The following is a 24,926-nucleotide window of genomic DNA, read 5'->3' as shown; positions in this document are numbered from 1 at the left end:
GCATGTTATCAGAAAAAATGAAAAGGTACAAGTTTCCCTTGCTTATAGTCCTGACAGGTGAATGCGAATACTAAGGTTATTGCCTTACGCTGTCTTCGTTATCCTTCCTGCAATGAGCAAAATCATCAGCCCATTTATCCTTTACCACATTAAGTTAGAGCCCTCAGCCTAACAGATCAATTATCTGCAAAATTAACACGATTCTAATTCATTAACTTCGTTAGCCTATTCTTCGCTTTGCTCTGTTTTCATTTCTTACCTTCTATTTTCTCTTGCAGTATATCGTCTGAGAAGTCAGATGCCAGTGCAGCTAATTTGCTCAAGCCAAGAAGTGTTTTCTTCTTTGCAAAATATCGGGTCTCCATATTTGCTAAAGTCTGCAACGTTCTGTGAGCCTGAAATTAATAAAGATCACAGAATCACTAAGGTTGGAAAGGACCTTCAAGATCGTCAAGTCCAACCATTAATCCAGCACCACCACGTCCCCTAAACCATGTCCTGAAGCGCCACATCCACAGACTGTTAGAAATCAGTTTTAGAATTTAGTATCAGAAGGTTAACAGATAAAAGATTTAATCTGAACTAGTCTCACAGCTATTTATTGTTTGTAATACTGTAACCCTTATTTTTAAAAGTCATACAACTTGCACATTAGAACTCTGCATTACACTCTTCAGGAAGATATACACATCTCTACTCCAATTATACCCCAAAACCATTTTCATTACTAATCGAGAAAAACTCTCTCATGATCAAAGAATAAATTGCAACTTCACGTATTACACCTCTGGGATCTCATTCAAGGCTTTGCCATAAAAGCCAGGCAAATATGCTTTGACAGGCCAACTTCACATACAGATTGATTTACTTGTTAGTTCAGGAATTTGAAAAAGAGATTATAACAGTTGCAGTGATCAAACACTTAGGCAAGAATTTATTTGTCTGTTAGACAAAAGACCAGAAAACTTCTGAGCATCTACTGAGCATCTGAAGTAGACTATCCAGACTGAATTACTTGTATATTTTAGAATCCTTGTCCCCTCTTCATAGTGCTTTGCTATAAAAGACAAAACCTCAGTCGACACAAATGGAATACTACAAGACTCTCGGAGTGGGTTTGGGTTTTTTTTGTTATTGGTTGGTTTTATTTGTTGGTTTGGTTTTGGGTTTTGTGTGTGGGTTTTGGGGTTTTTTTTTAAGTGGCATAAAGTATTTATCAACCTACAATTTTCTGTAGGATAAACATTTCCATGCTCTGTGTGCTTAATAAATGTGCATGTGGATTGAAAGAAGCCATTTTTCTTTAGATTTAGTTTATTTGCTAAAGTGAAATGCATTCATAAATCTAGCAGAAAAAAGGTAACACAGGGAAAGGGAAAACAGGACAGGAAGCAGGGAAAGAATAACTGGGCAGCCTACAAGGCAACAAAGAATCAAGTTTAAAAACAATGTCACATTAATCTATCCACAAGCACATTAGCTATTAAAAAACCCTGCTTTTATACTATGAATATGAGTGATTCAATACCCTTTTTACTTTTGTGATACCTCCAAATTCCTTTGCTTTAAACAGTTAGTTTTGAAATATAAATTTCAGGTTTTCCCTTGCTGGATAATTTGATAATGCCACTAATATTCCCTGTAAACTCCCAACTCCAATCCATGTGATCACATAGTATTATAAAACTTCCTTGATATAAAATATCAGCCACCGACATGGGATGAAAAGCAGCCCTAATTTCCACCACATGGTGCAGTGGCTTCTGTGATATACCAGATGGTGCCTGGAGGGCAGTTTTTGGTACTCCATTTATAATCCATGTCACCTCTCCCTTAAATCACCTAGATAAGCTGTCTGCTTTTGATGAAGAAGAGTCAGAACTATATAATTTGCGTACCTTAATATGTACTTGACTCATTTAACATACAGTATTTCAGTTTGGTTGTATTAAGAAAACCTACCTTTTGCAAATCCTGACTATTGATTTCATGTAACCAGCTCAGATGCTCATGAGCTTGCAAGAAACTTGCCAGCTGTCCGTGCTGAGCAATAGGCTGAGATAACAGCTTCCCTCGCTTTCCTTTTTCCAAATACCAGCGAAACAGGAAATCTGAAAAATTCTGAAAATAGGAATATGAGTAGATTTTAAAAGGTACATTTAAATATCTTGTTTGTTTTCTAAGGCAAAATGTTTCATAAGATACAACTGGTAAGAACATGGCAAGAACCTGCTTAACAAAACAAGACACACACACACACAAAATAACATACTGTTGATGAAAAAACTTAAAAGCGTTCTGACAGAAATAGTGTTTAAAGAATTCATCAGTTACAGTGCAGGAGATGCTGATACGCACAGCAGGGTTTATCCTTCAATGGAAGTGAAGAAAATACCAAATGCAGAGTTCTTCACGTTAGCCCACAAGAATGGAAATAGATACCACACCACCCACAATTCTAATCTTATCTTTTAACCTGTTCCTTCCCTCCACCCTCAGAACTCTGTACTTACTACTTCCTTTCATACATGTTTGCTTCTGCTGTCACTGTTTTTGAAACATTCCCTCCTGTCTCCAGCTAAACCTACAGCCTTGTTCCTTTCAGTTATTGTTGAAAACTAATGTCTTCTTATAAAAACACACCTATTTTACCCTCAAAAACTACAATGTGACATAACTAATGAGGGTTTATGTTTGAGATTTAACTTAGTCGTCTTAGAGTAATTTTAGAATAATGGTAAATTTTAATTGCACTAACAATTTGAAAAATGAAGTCTGAGGAGGCCACCAGTCTGATATTCTATCTATTAGCCTTGATCTATTCAGCTCTACATTTGCTAAAGTAACTTCTTTTCAGAAAGTGTTACTTTTTTCCTTTAAAAAAAAAGGGGGGGATCTGAAGAGAACAAATAGAGAATGTATCCCCTTCTTTGGCAGCATGTGTGAGTACTTAACCCTCACTATTAAAAACATTTACTATAATTTGTTTGTTACTAATACTTCTGGTTGTTCTTATTAAACAACCTTTCTGTAATCTCTTTATTAGGAAACCTGGAGACTGCAGGATTTCTCTTTCCATACTTTTTGTGGAAAGCCAAACAAAATTGATCTCACCAACTCTCAAATTAGGAAACTTTTATCTCAGTCCCCCTCACTTCAAGTAGTTTCTATTGCCTTTGCCTTGAGCTTTCCAATTTTTCAGCACACTTAAAAGGTTTTTGCACCAGATTTTGACAGATATTGAAAAACTGTCCAACAAGTACCTTGCAGGACAATAAAAGAAGATGACAGTAACATCCCCATCTTCCTACTCTTCTGAAGTACTTTTCTATTTATACATTTAACAATCTCATCTTCTCTTTTGGAAGTGATCCTTAAATTTATATTACACTAGTTTAACAAAAAAACAGTACACCGACTACAGAACCTCAGTGAACAAGTCACAAAATGCCAAAAGATGTCAAGAGGGAGACAATGTGTTTGAGGCACGAAAAAGGTCCCATGAAAAGCCACTGCCCATACAGCTAGCACCCATATTTTTGCTGACTGGTTTTGTGGTCTCAGAGTAAAATATGCCATTGGGTTCTGCACAGAGAGTCTTGACTCCAATTTTCCACATTACTCTCCTGTATGTATATGTAAATACATACGCATTAAAAAAACCAGACACTCCCCAGATCATAACTTTTGCAACACTTCAGGTGCAAACATATTATAAAACACTATCTAAAGTAATTAGGAAAAAGAGTTACCTGATCTGCAAACTGACTCATGTAACGTTGTAATCTGGCCTGGTTGTCTGTCTGCTCACACATTTGCACCAGGATATCAAAGTCACAGTACTTCTCTGCTAAAGCAGCTGCCATCTGGTACTGCCCCAGAGAAACTGAGTAACCAAGAAGAAAAAGAGTTATATCAAACAAGCTCACCTATGGCTGCTGGATGACTGAAAGCAGAGACCAGGAAAATGAAAACAAGTTTCAAGTGTTTACATCACAGAGATACTTACACATTCCTACAGAAATGTTTACCTTACTGCATCCACACCTTGTGTGCATGCAAGCTCACATACCTACCACCTCTGTCCCCCAGTGCAGGAGGGAAGAAGAAACATGTAGAATACTAAATTGCCAGTATACTTCTTATTTGCTCTGAAAACTAGCAGCATCTGCTATTGGTGCTTTTGGGGGAAGGAATGGGGGGGGGAAATCAACCCATCACTTAATATCTGTATTAATATCCACTTAATTATGCAAAGCAACAAAGTTGTTTTGATAACAAATAGAACACGTAAAGATAACATTTTGAATACAAATCCTATTACTTAAAATCTTTCTTTCTGTTTCAATCAAATTACATAAGAGTTAGCAAAACACGCAATTCTGTTTGTAAGGAAGCATGAACTTTAGGTTGAAACTAATGATATAAGATGTATTTACAAGTTAACAGATCCCATGAATGTCAGTAAAACTGACAATGATCATTTAAGAGACTTTTCTTAAAGTTTAAGAACATTAAAAGGCAGTTATTATTAGACTATTCTATTTATAGCATTCATTTTTAAACTGAACTTTATAAGCTTACTAAAATGTATTTGCTCCCAGTTATTTCCACTTAACAAGGGGTCTTTGCTTTCAATTACTTATTAAAGACTTGACCACATCTGCCACACTGAACAGCAGGTTTGATTATTAAATAATCAAGATGCAAAAAAGTAACTTTTTCTTGATAAACACTGAACAAACTTTCAGGCACATAACTTTACGTTTTCTAGCAACACTATAAACATTTAGAAATCCATTTATTGTCTACTCTCAGCCAGCTGGCACAAGGTAAATTCCTGCCAGAAAAATATAAGAAGTTAGCAAAAAGAAAAAAATTCAAGAAGCAACGTGTCGTATTAGAGGTATGGGCATGGGTACAGTCTTGGATGCAATTCTGTAATCTGTTGTTGTTTTGTAAACATCCCATTAAAGCATAAAAACAATCTGAAGGCACACATGTAGAACAAATAGAACACTCCACCAGATCTGCATCATTTCCTCATCGAATGGAACGTTTAATCCTTGCATTAAGGACAAGAGGCAGTACTTACGGAGAGGAGACAAGAGTTCTGATCTTTTCTGCACATACTCCATTTCCACATTGCTGTACCTCTCTTGATCAGCAGGGCGGTCCACAGATTTCAGCTGAGAAACATAGCCATCTAGAAAACAATCCAGTAGTGCCACCAACTGCTCAGCCACAATGCTGCGGAGGTTACTATCCACCTGGGGGTACACCATCTTCAGAATGATTCCATGCTGACGTATTATTGCTGTACGAAGGCCACTAGATGCTTGGGAAAACAACACACTGAACATTAAAACAATAATCCTATCACCACAGGAATCTATGCTGAAGTATAACAAAAACATTACTATGTAGAATTAAAAAAAAAGAAAGAAAAATGCTAATAAACCTTTTAAAAATCAAAGCAATACTAATTAAAAAAAATCCAAAACAAACACATACTCCCATCTACCTTTACATATTAAATTTGGCCAAAATGTAGTAAACAAAAAAGAACAGAAACAAACCCACCCCCTAAACTCACAGATCTACACTGTCAACTATCAATACCAGCCATTTTTCAGAAAAAAAAGAATCACTTGCACACACTGTAAGCAAAGAAGTGAATACAAACAAGAAAAAGGCAACTTCTGTTAACCTGATTTAAATACTTGTATGTAGCCATCAAGACATAACACACCAAAATAGCTTGCATGGGTACTGCTTTTCAAAAGCACGGGAGCACTAAACAAATGTATTTTTTTTATGCAGAGGCCACAGGGAAGCTTAAGTACCAACTGGAAAGTGCTTGCTTCTACCAACGTTTGTTCTGATAGTTTTTCATGTTATTAAACCATCAAAAGAAAACACTTAAGGACATGGAGAATCCTCAGCCCTTTTAAAACATTTTATGATTCATTTTAATGTATCCCATAGGTCTGCCTACCAGAAGCACTGCATACTTAAAAGAAAAAAATTAGCTTTGTCTCCCAAACTTTGTTTTTGTAGTCAGATTTGCAACACAAGTTTTAAAGAATTATCATCAATACTGGACAAAGTAAGTGTTTACTGATTCATTCCATTTCATTCATCAAATGAGACCTTCAGCCTCTCCTATTCTTACTGACAACCTTGTAGCAGCTTTTAACAGTAAGTTTAACATTCAGATTTAAATCCTTGTGTTCTGAAACTCAGGAAAAGTATTTTTGTTTAGGATTGATAATTAATAAGCTAGTAATAATAATTTCTCACCTGTCCATGGAATATATTCAGGTTCTCTTTCTGGAAGATCTCCTGTTTTATATAAAGAGGCTCTGGACTGACGATACTGACAGGCAGCTTGTAGCATGTCCTATTTAAAGGCAAGGACATAAGTAATTTGAAGTCTACCTGCATACACACAGACTGTAAAAGATGTTGCCTTCTATAATTCTGAAATATTCTTTCAATATCCCCCTTCTTTCTACCCCATTTTCTCAGTCATATAGACGAGCACAATCTGAGCAAGAAACCTCAGTGCTCAAGCGTAAGCTCTTCACTCTTTGCTACGTACTCATGCTTTCACAACTTCCAGCAACACTGCAACTTCTCAAGTTCTCTTTAGCAATGGGTCAGGAGGAAGAGGCATGTGCCTAATTCTGCATGAGACCATCTTTTCCTTCCTAATATATCTGGACATGTGAAAAGTGCATTCACTTTTGTTCTCCTATCAGTAACTCAGATGTACTGCCCTCAACTGATTGAGTGCTCTTCAGTATTTCCTTCCCCTTCCACAAACATTTTATTTAATGCAGTTTTATACCTTAATGATGTTGTTCACATTGACAACTGTCTGGGCCCACTCAATTGATTCTATAGGCATATCTTTCAGGATTTGTTCCTCTTCTTCCAGTAAACATTCAAAGATGGAATCTATCTGGGACACCTTAAATGTAGAAAGAAAAACTGCACTGAGCACAAACACATTAATTACCCACTGATACCTGAAAGCCACGTTATGAGTTGTACAGAAAAAATAAACAAATATTAGTAGAAACCACATCAATAGCCAAAAAATATTAAAATGTATCAATTGCTCAAATGGATAATGAAATCATAGTTTATATTTCATAGAATACTTAGAATACAAGAATGCCTTATTTCTGGACTTAAGTCGGGAAGAAAAAGAATTCCTCTTTTTTGAAGGCAACTCCATAAACTTCCATTAATATTCCTCCATATCCATCTGAAACATTTGGCAATAGAAGCTTTGTTAGATAAAGTACACTGGATAACATACCTGCTTTAAAATAGCAGACTATTATTTCTATTTTCTTTTGTATTTATTTTTCTCCATTAGCAACTACTGTCCTCTACAGGAAAACACTTCCTAGGAATAAGAGTTTTGTGTATAGTTCTTCTCAAGAAGGAAGACAGAAACAAAGACTGGATGCTTGACTGGAATGCGGCATAAACTGAGAACTAGCTGAGATTCACTAAAGTTAGAGACGACAAAAAATTATGAGAGACTGAATTGATACAATTCCATCCAGGACAGCTCATCAAAGTAGCTCCTCTATCTGGAAAGCTTCATACTCTTCAGTTCACCCTTTAAAAATGATAATTTTAGCATACGTTTTCTGGTGTGCCAGAGAATTTCACTTTCACCCTTTTTCATTGCTCATCCATGTAGGTTAGATGGAAATAGTAATAACTTTACTTCTGCCACATGAAATTAATCAGAATTCATGTTTCAGCTGCAGACGTAAAAAGTATGTACATTAAAGTGAGGAAAATACTACCACACCATCCCTATTTAAAGGGAAATTGTGTGAAGTTGAATTGATTTTTAAAGGACAAAGTTTCAAAGTACACATTAAAGCAGTGCTACTTTTACTACATGCGATTCTATACAATGATTCAGAAATAACAGGTTTCTTACCTCTCGAAAGAACACATCTGCAGGGGTAAGACTTGGTGGAATGTCACACTCCCTTTTGTTTAATGCCATCAGTATAGCAGCATTCACTAGATCAGGCAGCCTGGAGTGGTGATTCTTGAGAACAACAGCTGCTGCTAGCTTCTCTGCGTGCTCAGAGAGCAACAAACGAGTTGCCATCAGCATCCCTCGTACTGGAAAGCTGCCCAGGCGTTCAAATACACCAACCTTTTATTAAAAAAAAAACAATAAAAAACCAACACACACACCGCATGCACTTTAAAGAGTGTTCTAGAAGAATTACTTTAAGACAAAATAATACTCTACTGTGTGTGCTGAAGTATAACAAAAACATTACTGATACCAAAAGAACAGTAGAATTTTACCTGATGAAGAAACTCAATGAAGAACGAATGTGCTTTTGTCTTATCCTCTAGCTGATGAAGAAGAATCAGAGATGTGTTGCTGAAACCAGCTGCTTCTAAAAAGAGAAAAATGTTAGATCAGAGCACTTGATATCTTCATTTCTTTGATAATGTGGGGGTTTTTTTGCCTCTCAGGTAGACACGTTTCTATAAATTTCTATAGTGTTACTGCACTGGTACTTTTTTAAATATATGCATACACATTATATATTGCTTAACATGCTATTTTTAGTATGGGTTTTGAACTCTATCATAGCTGAAGTAAAGCCTTTAGAAGAAATCAAATATCTTTAGGTCAGTACAACTATTCTGAAGCACTCGATCCATTATGCTAAAATAGCAGCTTACCAGCTTATTGGAGTTTTAGTAAGATTCAGATTCAAATTTTTATCTTCATTGTGGATTAGCTATGGCTAAATTTATTGTGCCCTAGACCACAGCTACTACAAAACAAAGCATTAATAGGCATTCAAACCTAACTGACTCTGCACTGCCTGCACAATTCCACTGCACAACATAAGGGGTTGCCCAGTACAACTCTACTTTTTTTCTTCCTCAAATAAGCTTGCATCTGAAAAGCCAGCTAACATTTCCATCCGGGCAATCAGCTCCTTAAATGAGTCAGTAAGGATGATGGAAGCTTCCTCATGAGTATTCTCACAAGTATCTCACCTCAGCAGAGTTCTCCAGAGCCCAACTTATTTTCCTATTTCAGAATTTTTCTGTATTCTAAGTGTCCTTTAAACCGAAAGACTACCAAGACACAAGCACAGAAGAACTATCACTATGAGCAAAATTAGCAAGACTATTTCCAAGAAGCTATCAATTTTCACTTCTTGCTTTAGACAGGAACAAATGCAGATAAGCCACTGAATTAAAAATAAAGTTGATTCAGAAAATACTAAGGATCTGATGCCTGACAATTTCTAACTGGCTGCCACACCGAAACAACAGCAGGAAGCATCATCCATCTATAACTATGTACTGTATGAACTTTCAAACTAAGTCTCTGCTCCGTAACTGGCAACTGCTGCCTAGAGGTCCTGGGAACAGTTTCAAATTAACACTGTTCATAAGAGACAGGGAAGCATGAACAAACAAGTTTCTTGCTGAAAATGTGCCTGCTTTAACCCTTTATGTATAACAATACTCCAAAATAAATTTCGCTAGTCCTTTTTTAAGCAGACATAAATACCAATGCCCCAGAGGGATATAAGCTCACTCTACCCAGGAGCCATGCCTACGAGAAGCTGTGAAGCCATGCTGACAAAGGGCTAAGCATAAGCAAATAAACACTTTCTCTCAATCTATCTATTTGTGGAAAATAATTTAGATCTATCCAAGCAATCATGGAAACACTAAAGTGATGGCACCTGTCCCTTGAATAAAGTAACCTCAGAAATGTTTTCTTTGCTGTTTGTGTTTACTATATGAAGTCAAGAACTAACCACAGTAGACCGCAATTCTCTCTGGCAGTCTCATAGGATGCATCTTTTAGCCTTTCTGGAAATATGTCTAGTGGTGGAAAAGAGCAAGAGACACCTATGCCTTTTTGCAAAGCTTAAGTTAAAATTTTATCTAGAGTACTATAGACAGTTTTTCACCAAAAAAAACCCACAAAACCAACCACACACCCCCAAACCCTCCCACCATTACGTTTACCTTCGGGTACAGATTCAGCCCATCTTGGATCAGAGGCAGGGTAATCATCCATTAAGTCCACACTGATCTGAGTCACTGCCCTATCCAGTTCAGCATCAGAATCCAGATCTGCATTACTTGGAAAAAGCTCAACTACCATGCTTTGTGCATTGACTATATCTTTCCTGAAATAAAAGAAACACGAAGTATATGAAATAAAAACAATAGATAGGATTATAGGCACAAGAACCACTCGGTAGGATTTTCTAATATGCTTTTTGTAAAGTGCTTTAGGTTATAAACATCAAGCATTGTTTGGGCAATCTTTAAACTAATCATGGATAAAAGGTATTCTGATTCTATGGATAAAAAGCATTCAGATTCTTTTAAAGCAAGCAGGCTGCACAATCTATAAAACAAAAAAGCACAAGCCAGGAAGTGTTTCAAGTCACTTTTTATTTTATTATTCCGATTATTATTATTTAAGAGAAAAGATTCACCATACAGAGCTAAGTCTGGATGTCTCTGGTAATGAAGTCACTAAATTTCTACTGCTTGCTTTAAAATCTTCTCAAGAGTAAATGTAATCATTCACACAAATGGCAATAGAGTAAAAGCCCTCAGGAAAATGTTTCAGCAAATATAATGCATTATTTTTATTTCCTATAATTTCACAGAATCCTATTCTATTCAGGTCAATAAGTAAAAAAGCATCCAAATGCTTAAACCTCCAACATATGAAGTTGTACTGAAGAACTCTATGTAAGAAGTATGCAATATTCACAAAAAGCACTGATTTGATTTTGTGACTAAGAATTATAGTATTCTGACTGAGAAGGGATACTCTGATTCCAATATATTATCTGGTTTTTGAAATACTTATATTTTTCATGAGACTTTTCGGTTTGATGTTTATATATACCAAGGTATCTTGAAATAAAAAAACCAGCAGTGCACCCAGAAATTGCACAAAGGTTTACTAAAGCAAACTATACTTTTAAAAACTGAAATATACTGAATCTTCTATTAAACAACCTTCCATTATTTGCTCTGCATGAACTGCTGGGCCATCTGGACAGGCCAATGCTACATCTGTTCTGTGGAAGATTCCCCCATTCATTTTACCATACCATTTTTCTGGAAAAAATGTGACTCAATACTATACACATCAAATTATTATTTTCTTCTAGTTTTATAAATAAAACCCAAATTTTAATCAAAATAACACTAAACTTTCATACTGTTTCACTGTTTTCCTTACTACCTCCCACTTTCTTCCAACCCTGTTTCCAATCCCCTTGTTCGCATTCTCAGTGATATCAGCTTCCATATTTGTTACCTGTGGTCTCAGACCTTAGCTACTCCAGTCACCTCAGGACTACAGCCATCTTCAGCAGCAGTTCTGTTTACCAACAAGTTCACTTGTGAACACATGTAGATTTTCTTTCTAAATTCTGTGCATGTTTACAGATCTTGTCTTGATACCCTTTATTGTATGTACCTAATCCCCTTCATAACCTTCTACTTCATGTGCAGCTCTGTCAAAAGCACTCCTACTTCCTGTTATCTTAAATCTGTTCTTTCCATGTTTTAAGACTCTTTAAGGAGATCAGTCCTAAGAGGGTTTGTGGGTTTTTTTGTTTGTTTTTTTTTTTCCCCCCTAAATCAATATATATTGAAAACAATGCCCTCTAAATATAATTAATTTAAGTCTACTGCTCTGTTTATCTTCTCTCTCCTCTTCCTCCTTTGTTTACAATCACTCGTCTCAACATCAAGCCTTTCAGAGGCACTGCACACCTCCCAACAGTCAGGTTGCTTTAATCAGGGTAGTTTGACAAACAGTGTATTTCCTTCCACTTCCACTCCCCCCGTATCAGCCAACCTAGAAAAGATATCACCTTGCCACAGAATCTGCCGTGCCAGTTATTCTCCATGGCCACATAAATACTAATTAAACATATTCAAAACTACTACTGAAAACAGTTATGCAAATGGGGAAATCTTCCTAAAAATGAAGAAGCAAAAGAAAGAATGTTTTTTAACAATAAAACACCACTTACTAAAAGAATAAGGAAGTCAAAATAACAAAAGTTTAAAGTTGTTTCACTGGCAGTAATGTAACCTCACAGAATTTATGCAGAGTAAGCAAAAAGTCATTGAGATTATAGATGGCTCCTTTCACTAGCCATCTGGATCATTTTGTCACTAGCTGAAGATATATCTAACATTTTCCTAATACAGATTTATATTAAACATTAGTCATTAGAATAGCTTTAATTAAAACAGCACAAAGGTATCTTTACCAAGACAATCTCTCACTCAGAGTGCCTTCAAGAATAGCAAAGAAACAAAGCCTCAAAAAAAATCAAGTGCAATTTCTACCTGCAGTACTGTAGAAAAGCAGCTTTCAGTAATTTAGTTTTATCTTCTTGTGCTATAATTTCTAGCCTACTGGTTGTGTCAAACGCAGGACTCTGAAAATGCAAAGTAAAAACTTCAGCTGAGAGACAAATCTAAACCTTCATTATGAAATGAAAACAATTTTTCTAAGTAGCAACAACATGGATTTAAAATAAAAATGCCACCTGGAAGCAGTTGTGTGTTTAAGCCAAACATAATCGCATACAATACATTTCAATGAAAGTCATATAGTGGTTTGACCTCAAGCATTTTAATAAAATTCACACAAACTGTCAAGGAACTTACGCCAACTTATTTCACCAGTCAAACTTTTTATAGTAATTTTAAATATTTTAAAATTCAAAACCAACATTTTGGACAGAGTTTAAAAGGTATTCACAAGTACTATCACCCACGAAAACAATATAAGTGCAGACAAATCTAACTAAAGATTAGTTCAATAAGAAAAATATAGTTCCATCTGAGCAATCACTACAAAGGTCTTACACTAAAATACTAGTTAATAACAACTGATTTAAAAAGTGATTTAACTGGAATAAGGATTGAAACTCACTATTACCCCATAGAAATTCTTATATTGTAACGGCTTTTCTATTCTTCCCTCCCACTCCAGGGACATCTCCAGGGCACACACATTTTAAAGACAACTTGTTTGATGTAAATAAGAGCTTAATAAAGACACATTCCACAAAATATCAATAAAAATACTTTAACATATTTTTACAAGACTGTGTTAAAAAATGTATATAACAGAGCAGAAACAATATTCAACCACTATATAGCCCTTCTCAGCTTAGCTTTTCAGCTCCAAGCTTTTCACAGCGTGCTAAGAAAAAAGTGTCTCATATGCACAAAGGAACAAACACAAAAGACTGAAAAAAGCCACCCTGATCAAAAAGTGAGAACAAAGTCTGAGTCTCTGCAGTAGTGTTATAACAGGCCTAGTGACATACAGTAATAAATCTTTGTGAAAAAAATATACATTTAACAGAAATCTTGACTTCAAAACAAAGGAAAACAAAAAAGTTACCCAAACTGGCAGATGTAAAAAGAAAACTGTCTTCATTACAAGTGTTTGAGTCTCCATTTAAAAAAACCCAACTTTAAAACTCAAACAAGCTAGGATTTCCACAGTGAAAATTCAAAACTGCCATAGAAACATTTTATTTCTACCCTTAGTTTTCAACCAGGCAAGCAAACAACCATTACCTCACTTCTTGGTGCAGCAACAGAAGAGGACAGGGAATCTTCAAGGTCTTCAGGAAGTACAGAAATGTTTTCCCTGGACAAGATGGTGACAAGTCCACTTTTTTTGGTAAAGAAGATGGGGAGGCTAGTACAGGAACCTGCTCCTAAAATGCTATCTCCTAAGATGAGGGGAGAGGGGAAAAAAAGAAAAAAGCACACAAATGCTACTTAAATTTAAGAACAAAATGTAACAGTTTCATAGACAATTATTAAATTTTGTCATGAACCAACCAACAGTAACTGACAACTGCACCCAACTTGCAGAAACTGTGGATACTATTTGCTACTTAAGATGCAAATTTCCAGATACTGCAAGTTTAAAAAAAAAAAAAGATGACCAAAAAAAGAATAAAATCAAGATTCAGGTGGTTCAAATTCTACCTAAGGACTGATGTGTGCACCCTACTTGAACATACCTCTGAAGGTCAAGGATGACATACTTGGAGACATCTGACACATGCACCTAGTAGGAATTTTAGGCTGAGCTTCTATACAAAGTTAACTTAAAAAAAAAAAACAAACAACAAACAAAAAACCAAAACCCACAAACAAACCCCCACCCTTTCATATACCAAGAGTGTGGATCTACTTCATTTTCATCTGAAAAACTGTAGTGTAAGCAATAACAACATGTCAGTGCTTTCTCCATACACTCATGAGAAACTCCCATGAGAAAAAGGAGCATAAATATGTTTCAGCTCTCTGAAAAGTCTAAATACTGCAAAAACATTCAATTCGAAAGTATTGATGAAATGTGATTTCCCCGCCCCCCCCTGCATGTTACCTTGTATGCCAAATACGATTTTCTCCTGTGGTAAAGAAATTCTTCCAGTTCCAGTGGAACAAGCGAACACTTCATCTTCCTTATAGAGGTAAGCAGCATGGCTAAAGTAATCTGGGACTATCAAACAGCACAACACTTCCTCTTCTGACTGAAAGCATTACATACGAACAATATCACATAGACAATCAAAACCTTAAACAAACTTCTAACATTTTAAAGGCTGATGATATGAGCTGCCTGAATTTGTTTTAATTTTTAAGAAGAAGATATAACTTATAAGCCCCAAAAACCAAACAAAGCCACTTTTCATTTGTCCTAAAACTTAAAATCCTGGTTTTGGGGGTTTTTTTTTTCTGTAATTTGTGTATCTATTAAATCATTACTAATTTCACATGGAGACATAAGTAAACAGATAAACTATTCTACAGTTTTCACACTCTCTTTCCATCCTAAGATTCAATTTTAAGATGCCATTACGGGCAGGGCGGAGAGTGAAAGAAGTTTACCGAAGAAAGTTAATGCCCAAGTTTATACTTCCAGAAGAGACAGCACAAACGAGGTATGCCAAGGACGACCAATGTGTCCTTCTCTCCCAGCAAGTCAGCTGTCTAGCAAGGACCAAAATACAGTTCTCTTAATTCCTTGTCCTGCTACAAGAGTCTCAGAGTCTGAGATCTGTTCTAAATGGATTGCATGAGTATACCATAGAATTACTCTGTAGAAACTTTCACAGACATAAATCAGTAATAATCAGATGTTTAGACTTCTATTTTTGAGGGTTTTTTATCTTACGCTTTAAAATGTAAAGCACAAACTTTACATGCAGTTACTATTAAATGTTAAAAGATGCTAGTACATTTTCCTCAGAATACTACGAATACATACTTCCAAGAACAACCTTAAGACAGAGAAGTTGATTTTCCTTTAGACAAAAATGTGATAGCTGATTTATGTACAGGCATATTCTGAAACACTGTACTTTAACTCAGTTTCACAGCCTTCATTTGCATACCTGAAAAGATGGACTATACTGTGTGACCTCCACAACAACATCATCAGACAGCTGGTAGCCTTTATCTTCTACTGTTATAAGACTGTAGTAGACAAGACATGGACGATCTCCAGGATGCCATGCTGCAGCAAGTATCACCAGTCCATCACTATTTGACAACAGATATCACACCATTGAGAGATGATTATTACATATTTTATTTGCTCAAACTCTACCACTCACAAAAACGGACACCCAAGTAGAATCACAAATAGATATTTTCCAATATTGGGGGTTTTTTTCTATAAAGAAAGACTATACTACTTGCTCTTTCAAGCTCTTTTATTAACAATATTCATATGTCAGTACAAAAGTGAACCAAAGAAGTTGTGATTTTATGTAATCAAATTAAGTACAGGAGATACTGAATTCTCTGCATTTGCTGGAACAAGTTACAATTGCTTGCTTGCTGTCTTTGTGATATCGAGACAAAACAAATACCTAAACCTGATAAAATGACACCAAAAAAAGTGAAAGGAATTATTCTTAGGTAACGAATTTGTAATGCTAAAGAGATAATGATAGCATGAAGTATAGGATAACCTAGTTATGTAATATGACGTGCTTATTTTATCAACAGAAGCACTCGGGTAAAAATTAAATTGCAATTACTTACATGAAGTTTTTGCAAGAAAACAGGATATATTTATCTCATTCATAGATGAGATATCTTACTAGATGCAAGTGTACCTCCTTACCGATTCTGTTGCAAATCCATGTACTGTATATTTACTCCTCCTTTAATATCTTCATAGTTACTTTCAGAACCCTAAAAAACAATATACCTGACATAACTATATATACATAGGCTATTAACACACAAAGCCTTTCCAGGTGAGCTGGCTCTTACCCAAATTGCATCTGTAATATGTTCTTTCAGGATCCTGTTGATATCCCAGCTGAGAATATAACGTTCTGATGAATCATCAATCTCCCATTTGTTTAAATTTGAACTTGTTAGCATGTAAAAGCTTGATCTCTCTTTATCCCAAAGAACACTAGAAATCTGCATTTAAAAAAGAAAAAGCTAAAAAGATTAAAGCACAGCCTTAATATTTGGATACAGCAATCTACACCACTCTCAGTCCACAAAAAAATAATTTCCTTGGTCAACCTACAGGAATTACATTACAAGATGAGAGTATTACGATAATTTATTTTATAGATATAAAAACATCTATAGTAAGTATGTTTCTCATACTTTGTTCCAACTTCTGTGGAGTTCACTGAAAGCTCAACCCGATCACCAACCCTTGGCAACACTAAATCAGAAAGGTAAAATTATGGGTTACCATTAACCAGTTTCAAGTAGTAGTGAGGCCATTACTAGAAAGGGGCAAGACTTTGAATCATTGCATGTCCCCTGGGAAGTATTACTACTTTAAAGTCTCCTTTTATTCTGATCTAAAGAGCAAGTCAGGATTCTCCTTTACAAAGCATACAGATTTATTTGGTTTCTGTCTTTCTTTCAAATTTCAAAGGCAACAAACGAATTGAGTCTTGCCTTTTTTTTTGTCACCATACACCCTTACACAGTCTTTTATTTTTTTCTAAACACTGAGGCTAGAAATTACAGAGACAAATTAAAGCAGATTACAATATGGAAGTTTTTCAAGCTTACCACAGCATCATGTCCAGGAGACAATATACCCAGAAGAGAAGAAACCTTTCTACCAATTCCAGAAAACATGCCTTGACCCTGTGGCAGGGCATGCTGATGAATCTTGCCAGAACTATCTGGCATCAATCGAACTAGCTGGCCTCTGGAGGATGACAAAATAAAGCTTCCTCCCTAACAAAAAGAAAAAGCAACTATATTAAAAAAAAAAAAACAACGAAAAAACCCCCCACACTCCTGAAACAGTTCTATTGTTGGCTCACAAGGGTAAACACTGAACAAGAACAAGACACAAAACATCCATAGTACTTGAGAGCTAACAAAAGAAAAAGAAAGCATTTATCACATAAAAAGCCTGTTTAAACAAATTTTACATATTATTCTCTACACTTGAATCAGTGCAGCATACAGCTCACAGTATACTTTTTAACATTTTAAACCATATTTTTGAAAAACATGAAAAGAAAATATATTTAATCAATCTCTACTGACAATACCACATGTAACATTCATATGTTGAACTATAAATTAAATAACATTCAACTTCCATATGTGCATTTAAAACTTGAAGTATTACTAAGCACACTATAACTTTTTTTTTTTAAATAGCATCCTATCCTACAGAATAGTAATCTAAATGAACTGCATAACAAATCTTCCATCTGATTATGTCCAAAAAGACTGAGGTAAGTAATTAAAAATGAATAGTGCATTAGTGAATGTGTAACTAATAAAAGATATCATAATGCTGATGTCAGACCAGGAAAGAAAACAATATGCAGATAGAAATAAAAAAGTTGTTTTCAATTGGTGCTTTTTTGGTTTGGGGTTTGTGGGTTTTTTTGGTTGGTTCTGATTTTTTTTTTTTTTTTTTTTAAGAATTAATAAACATTACCATTAAGTGAAACATCTGACTGGTACTTAGCACTGGCAGAGACTCATTTTCTTATCATTGCATGACATTTTTATCCATGAAACTCCATTTCAGCTTAACAACAGAATTAAAATCTCATGTAATCCTAATGATGAAAAATAGTGTTACCTTTGCACTAAGAAAATGTGAAAAGTCTTGTGCATTATGCAAAATACGCCCCACATAGTAGGTGCTTATATACCTCATTTAGGAGGCAGAGACTTCTGTTAGTGCATCTCTTGCCTGTCCTAATGCGTGCATCTACATTAGCACTTTAGTTAGTATCAAGAGTCTGTTTCTGAAGCGACCTTCTGTGAGTCCCCACATACTCCCTGCTAGATCACACCACGGAGCAGAGCAGTCCCAGAGTACCAGCTGTACACCCTTTGAATGAAACTAAACTGAAAGATGGGCTCTGACCACTAACAGACATTCATTTCATGCAGCTAGGCTGGAACTAGTTTAAAATAACAACCCACTCCCCACAAATGGCCAGCATAGATCATGACATAGCCTCAGCACTCACCTTTTTACTTTACAGATTCTCAACTACTGCCTTTCATTACTTGCTAACATAAACGTAGCCTTCATGCCCACTACCACCAAGGCATTAACAAGAAGGTGCCTTCAATTCAAAACTGATCAAGGTTTGTATGTTACAGGGAATAAACAAAACCTGTTAGATGTACAACAATTTTCCAAAAAAGATGAATGCTAAGGGCCTGGAGGTTGCTGAAAGAATGAACTGTTTACCTGTACAGGAAACATTCCATAGAACAAAAATTAAAAAAACCCCAAACAAACAAACAGCAAAACAAAAAACCCCAAAAGCCCAAACAAAACAGCACCATTTTCATCATCATACTATATAAAAATTTTGCTGAAGGTTAAATCTGCACAGTGACAGGATGACTAATTAAGTACAGTTGTCATATACATACTAATGCAGCTTTAGAACATTGATTAATAAAAGGGTTCTGCTCTGAAAAAAAATAGTTCCTCTGCGCTGAAGGCACATTGTTGTCAATGTTTCAACTACAGGTGTGGTAAGACCTTGCTTTCCTCATCTTGATATCTGAAACTTGGGCACAATTCAAGTCTAATAGGGTAGATAGATATTAGTGTTTCTTAACACCTTGAAACTCTTCAGAAATTCATCATTAAGAACACTGTTTCTGATTAGGTTTACAAATGTTTTTGACATGCTGATACCCTAAAATAATATTTATAATACAGGATATGAACAGTAGATGTTGAAAAGGTCATGAGATAAAATGTAATTAATTGATAACCAGTTTTGAAGATAACACATATTGTAACACACATAGAATTTTTTTTATATATTCCATTTTGACAGTTTTCCCCATTTAGGCACCTCAATGGCAGAAAACAGAATTTCTAAGAACAATTCATAACATATTTGTTCATTACTTTCATACAGAACTCTCAAATTCAGTCACTAGTGAGCTATACCACAAGACACTGAGTGTGTGGTCTGCAGATTCAGGTGAAGTAGTTCCCTGGTTTTGTGACAGCAGAGTTTCTACCACTGGAAGTAATCACAATAATAATCCTGAGACTCCTCATAGACTGAGGTACCAAACCAGTCCTGTTAACCTTGTTGTTGAATCCTGCATGCTTTAATGTTGTTATTTATGACTACCAGTCATCTCTGCTACTTAACTCATCACACTCAGTCAATCTCAGATTGCTCCTCAGAATGTTTGATAGCTTGCTTTGCAACATTTATTGGAGACTGAGGACCAATAATGTGGAGCATGTTTTTTAATTTTTAAATTAGGAATTAAAGGAGTATTTTAAAATAAATTATACTGTACCTTTACCGCTGTTAGAAAACTGCACAGAGCGCCTCCAAAGTCTGTAAAAGTCTCCGTATAGGAACCTTCATGTGCAAGATTGGGCCAGTACCGCACAGAACCTTCGCTTGTAGCAACCATTATTGCCAGAGACTTGAAGTGAGAAAATAATTAATAGAACATGCAAGACAATAATGATCTGACTGCACCTTTAACTAAAACATGTTATTTTACATATCAACATTGTGGGTGACAAACCCACAAAAAGTAATAAATACACAGGGATGCACACTGACAAACCTAGAACTGAACTGCAAAATGATTCTGTAGCATAGCTTAATATGTGCAGGGAATGTTATACTTGCTTATTTTGCTAACAATATTATTTTCTACTGGTTTTTGTTCCTGATAATTCAGGGTCTATTACTGAAATGCAAACAAAATTTATAGTTGCAAGACAGAAAAGAGCCTGTGGAGAATTCCAGATGCCAAGAATTATAATCTACTATGGAAAAGTTAAAATGCAAACTCTAATTTAACAAAGAAACTGTGCTAGTGTCATTAAGAGAAATATCAAATCACACAGTGGCTCTTCTCTTCGTAAAGACATAAGCCCACAGTGTGCCTACATTAGGGCTTCTTACTCAGGAAATCACTCAGACACCAAATTCAAAGCATGAAGCAAAAGACCGTGTTCAAGTAGAGATTTTTCAACCTTTTCAACCAGCATGCTTTTAAACTGCACTTGCTTAGACTGAATATTTGATTGCCCTGGTGTTTGTTAACACAATACTTCTCAGTTTACTCTTTTTTTTGTTATGAAAGCATGCCAAGTAATCCTTAGGAAAATTATTATTTAATCTGATCCTATAACATGTAAATGGCATAACTTGAAAAGAGTAGCAGAATTTTGTTTCAAACATATTTGTTGCTTAATATCAATCCTGACCTTTGCAGTTTTCAAATAAGTATTTGATAAAATGGATATATTCAAAGTTACTCTAAAAGTATTTTTAAACATTAGAATTTAAGAGTTGATCACCTGCAGAGAAGATGCTTCACCTGAGGGACTGACACAAGATACAGCTGCTAAACTAGAACTCCAATGGAAGTCACTGGGTGGCAGCTGCAGTTCCTTGCACAGAGATAACTGTAAGAAAGAAAGTGATCCCATAATAAATAAGAGACTGGAAGAACTTATTCCTCTGCCAAAAATTCTTTAGAATTTTTGACCCTGATAAAAATTAATTTTCAACTAGTCCAGATATTGTGTAAGGAAACCAAGAGAACATCACAAGACATTTTCAGCAAGGTTGTCATAACCAGCAAATGGCTAAAAATACACTTATTTGTGCATTTTCAAACATTACTGTTTTTCTTCATTTCTGAAGAAATTTTCTTCATTTCTTTCATTTCATTTCTGAGAGGTGCAATTATTTGACTATCCCTTAATACAATATGCTAACAAGGGAGCAAACCAAACTTAAATTAGAAGTGCTTAAGAAAGCTGACTAGGTAGTAACAGAGTAGAGAGGGGAAACACTCCTCTTCCCACCGCTCCCTGCCCCCTCGCAATTAAGCGATCAGAAAAATTTTAATCCCTCGAAAAAAATCTCTACAAGTACATACCAGAATGCATATACCTGACACTCCACTCAGGTGCATAATCTGTATAATTAACATACGTTGCACTAATTGAAAGATAACCAATTTTGTAACTACAGGTTTTCTGTGACCATACTTGCTATTCACTGAAATGATGCTGAAAGAAACAATGCTCAGAGGGGGAAAAAAAAAATTCTTGACATTAGAAACCAAGATGAAACATACGTTCAGCAACGTCAGTTTCAGAGCTGAAACTAATCTTTTTTTTTTTTTTACAAGTTAAGAATCAGTCCCAGAACAATCTAAGTCAATCTGTAACTTATCAACTAGTTTTTAACTATTAAAATAAGCTTTAACAAGACTATGTAACATAAGACACACACCGATTAAAATGCAAAAAATTAACCTTAGTGTTAAGATAACAATTACAAATTAAGAGAGGAATATAAAAATATAAGCTCCATCAAAAGCTTGAGCTTCAGTTACTGTTGTTAGTATGACTTCAATACCAGTCCCACTACTTTTGGGGGAAACCAGACAAACTCCAATTTATAAAGAAACTCTTGCTTTAAAAAAACACAAGCGAATAACTTGTTCAACTAGCATAAAATATAGGAGTTTTTCCACCTTCATCTTTCAGTTACCTTAGCTACTGGAGAATGACCAATCTTCCAAATAATTAGCCTCTCCTTATGGACTAGCCAGGCCCATCCGCTTTCATCCACTTGAACACTCAGCTGGTCATCAGCTACATGAAGTAATATTTTAAAGCATTCAGATTTTTAAAACACTGCAGACTAACCTTAAAACCAATAAACTTTCATTCTCGTATGAAAATAAGAAATATCTTTTCTATTAAACTAAATTCCGTGTTAGAATTTCCACGTATTTGATTCAGATACCAAATTAATACATATAGTTTAAAAATCCATTTGATAAGCGCTCAACTTTTGAGACTGAAAAGCAAGACAATCCTAGAATCTATTTCCATCAATTTACAGCAGATTATAATAGCTTTGTAAATTGCTCAGCAATTTTTAGGATTATTTTTAAGATACGTATTTTTGGTTCCTCTTATATATACTATAAAAGGAAAGTTATCCACAGGGAAAAATTGCTTAGGAGACCAATCTCTCAAATTCAGGGAAAAGTTTGTATTACTGGGGCTTTTAGAAGCGATAACAAATGTGGATTAAAAAGAAAATTAAAAAAATAAAATAGAGCATCCACTCAAGGACACAACAGAATCAAAACAACTGAAAAACGGGAGAAAGAACCAATAAGCAAAAGTTACTAAAAAAATACTATTGGCTTGCTTTATAACCTTGGATTTTACAATATATTGGTTAAAACAGCACCTGAAGAATATTTACATGCATCCATACCCACATGGGTGTTATTACCATTATATTTACATAGTTGACCAAGCTGGATTCAAACCATGGCACAGAGATTTCAGTTTCCACTGTAAAGTCAGCATTTAAATGGCATCATCATGTTAACACCTCTCTCACCTGTCAATTTTCATGGGAAAAATAACAGATAAAATCAGTTCTCACCATCAGCCCTCTTCAGGGCTTCCATAACCTTAACAGGCAGAGAGGATCCAAAAGCCTTAACATCATAGTTAATAGTCTCACTTGCTGAGGGATGCTGGATAATTCTGGTAGGCGTTGCTCTTAAACAAAACAAAAATCTATAGTTAGTTCTTTTTCTTGTTTCTTCATCAGTTTCAACAGACATTTACTTCATTAGTATCTGGTTAGAAATAGATGTGATGAGAACACATAAACAAAGGTTTATGTAAAATACACATGCTCCCTCTGGGAGCACCACCTAAAGCAGTAATTTGGCGGCCTCCTTACAAGTTGTCAGCTGTCATCGAATTCCTTTATTTTTTAAAGAACTGATTCTGAAAATGCACCACACCCAGCAACAAAATCACTGTTCAACCTCTCTACATTCTGGTTATCTACAGAATAGAGCTAACGACAATGCCAGAAGCCCAACAGTAGTTCTTCCCTAACCGCAGGCCCCATTCCCATCCCCAGTTCTAACGCTGCTGTGCAGCACGCATTGCACGACACTTTGAAAGCCGGTGGCAGATATGAATGCCTGAATGTTGACTATTTTATCTTCTTTTTAAATACAGAGGTTCTTATCATTTTCATATTTATCCTATACCAGGGATACATCTGAGGAAACCTCAAATTCAAATGCTAATAAGAGATGTTAATAACATTGAACGTGTGGTACTGTATATTCATAGTTTTAATGTACAATACCATTGTTTAAAGAACCTTAAAACTGTTTAACTACAAAATGTTTCAGTCAGAATTTGTTACCATGAGAACAGAGTATATCAAACACCCTACAGAGAATCTGAGAGCACCTGAGAAACCAGTCTAATAAAGTCTTATTACTCCTGTAGGAAAGTAAATGAGCAAAAAGTGAGTAAACATAGATTAGTAAGTCTTTTCATTTTAATTTTCTTCTCCTTTTCATACGGAAAAGTCATGCCTAACAGTTCTATCAGAATTTTCTGAAGAAAAAAAAAAAAAAATCAGTGAATACAATCCAGACAACATTAAGTACTTCAATTTCCCAAAATCTTTCAAAAAGATCCCATTTCAAAGATTCCTAAAGAAATGAAGCTGGGAGATATGAGGAAAAGTCTTATATAGACCAGACCCTATATAAAAAAGCAATAAGCAAAAACAATACAGAAGAAAAAAGGTAAATTTATACACTGCAGGAGAGTTTCCATTCTATATATCTGTACTGGTGTCTAAAATCTTCATCATGGTTGCAGAAGAAACAAACTACCAGAGTGACAGCAACTTGACAATACGGTATTATTTAGGACAGTTACTAAATACACAATAAAAGGCAAAACAAAAAACATCACGACAACTCCACGTACAGCTTCTCGAGTATTAGGATGACCCAGCATGCACACATCTCAAAAGGATATTGTAGAAAAACTACTGAAAAGAGATTTAAGGATGATCAGAGATACTGAGTAACTTACAAAAGATTCCAACAAGAAAAAGAAATGGTAAAAGTGCATTTGTGAAACAGCAACATTGTAACCTACAATGGCTTCGGCATGTAAAAATGAGGCAAAGTTTGCAAAGAGAGACAAAATATTTTCTTAAACCTTCTTGTACAGACAGTTGAAAGCAAGAGCTTTCAGGCAGAGCCCTCTCATTAAGCTCATTTAGAAGTATGCCTTAATGCACTTACTGAAGCACAGGACCAATACAAACTAATTCCTGACCCTTACACATGACTATTACACGCGGCCAACCTACTCCGCACCCCCGCGGCGCCCGGTAACGCCACTGCCGGTGGCTGCCGAAGGGGTGACCGGAAAGAGCCCGTCGGGAGCGCAGGAGGGCCCGGGGCCCGGAGGCGGCGGGACTCACCGG

At 35.6% G+C, this 24,926-nt stretch overlaps 1 protein-coding gene across 1 annotated transcript in view; it reads right to left on the bottom strand.

Moving 5' to 3' along the window:
• The window catches only part of NUP133 (nucleoporin 133kDa), a 31,521-nt gene extending 8,358 nt beyond the window's left edge, over positions 1–23,163 (bottom strand). The window contains exons 1-20 of the mRNA XM_010295457.1: positions 23,055–23,163; positions 22,140–22,243; positions 20,933–21,040; positions 19,912–20,043; positions 17,164–17,334; positions 16,393–16,548; positions 16,241–16,311; positions 15,504–15,651; positions 14,492–14,639; positions 13,669–13,826; positions 12,421–12,512; positions 10,057–10,220; positions 8,356–8,450; positions 7,973–8,197; positions 6,854–6,976; positions 6,304–6,403; positions 5,096–5,338; positions 3,753–3,886; positions 1,963–2,121; positions 260–395 (exon numbers count right to left, since the gene is read on the bottom strand). Of these exons, the coding sequence (XP_010293759.1) occupies positions 260–395; positions 1,963–2,121; positions 3,753–3,886; positions 5,096–5,338; positions 6,304–6,403; positions 6,854–6,976; positions 7,973–8,197; positions 8,356–8,450; positions 10,057–10,220; positions 12,421–12,512; positions 13,669–13,826; positions 14,492–14,639; positions 15,504–15,651; positions 16,241–16,311; positions 16,393–16,548; positions 17,164–17,334; positions 19,912–20,043; positions 20,933–21,040; positions 22,140–22,243; positions 23,055–23,079 (2,692 nt within the window). The 5' untranslated portion in view covers positions 23,080–23,163. The remainder of the gene's footprint in view (positions 1–259; positions 396–1,962; positions 2,122–3,752; positions 3,887–5,095; positions 5,339–6,303; positions 6,404–6,853; positions 6,977–7,972; positions 8,198–8,355; positions 8,451–10,056; positions 10,221–12,420; positions 12,513–13,668; positions 13,827–14,491; positions 14,640–15,503; positions 15,652–16,240; positions 16,312–16,392; positions 16,549–17,163; positions 17,335–19,911; positions 20,044–20,932; positions 21,041–22,139; positions 22,244–23,054) is intronic.
• Between the last annotated feature and the right edge of the window lie 1,763 nt (positions 23,164–24,926).

This window comes from Phaethon lepturus, unplaced genomic scaffold (assembly GCF_000687285.1).
Source record: "Phaethon lepturus isolate BGI_N335 unplaced genomic scaffold, ASM68728v1 Scaffold44309, whole genome shotgun sequence".
Lineage (NCBI taxonomy): Eukaryota > Metazoa > Chordata > Aves > Phaethontiformes > Phaethontidae > Phaethon > Phaethon lepturus.
The sequence above is the reverse complement of the archived record's forward strand: the minus strand, read 5'-3'. Positions and strand labels throughout refer to the sequence as shown.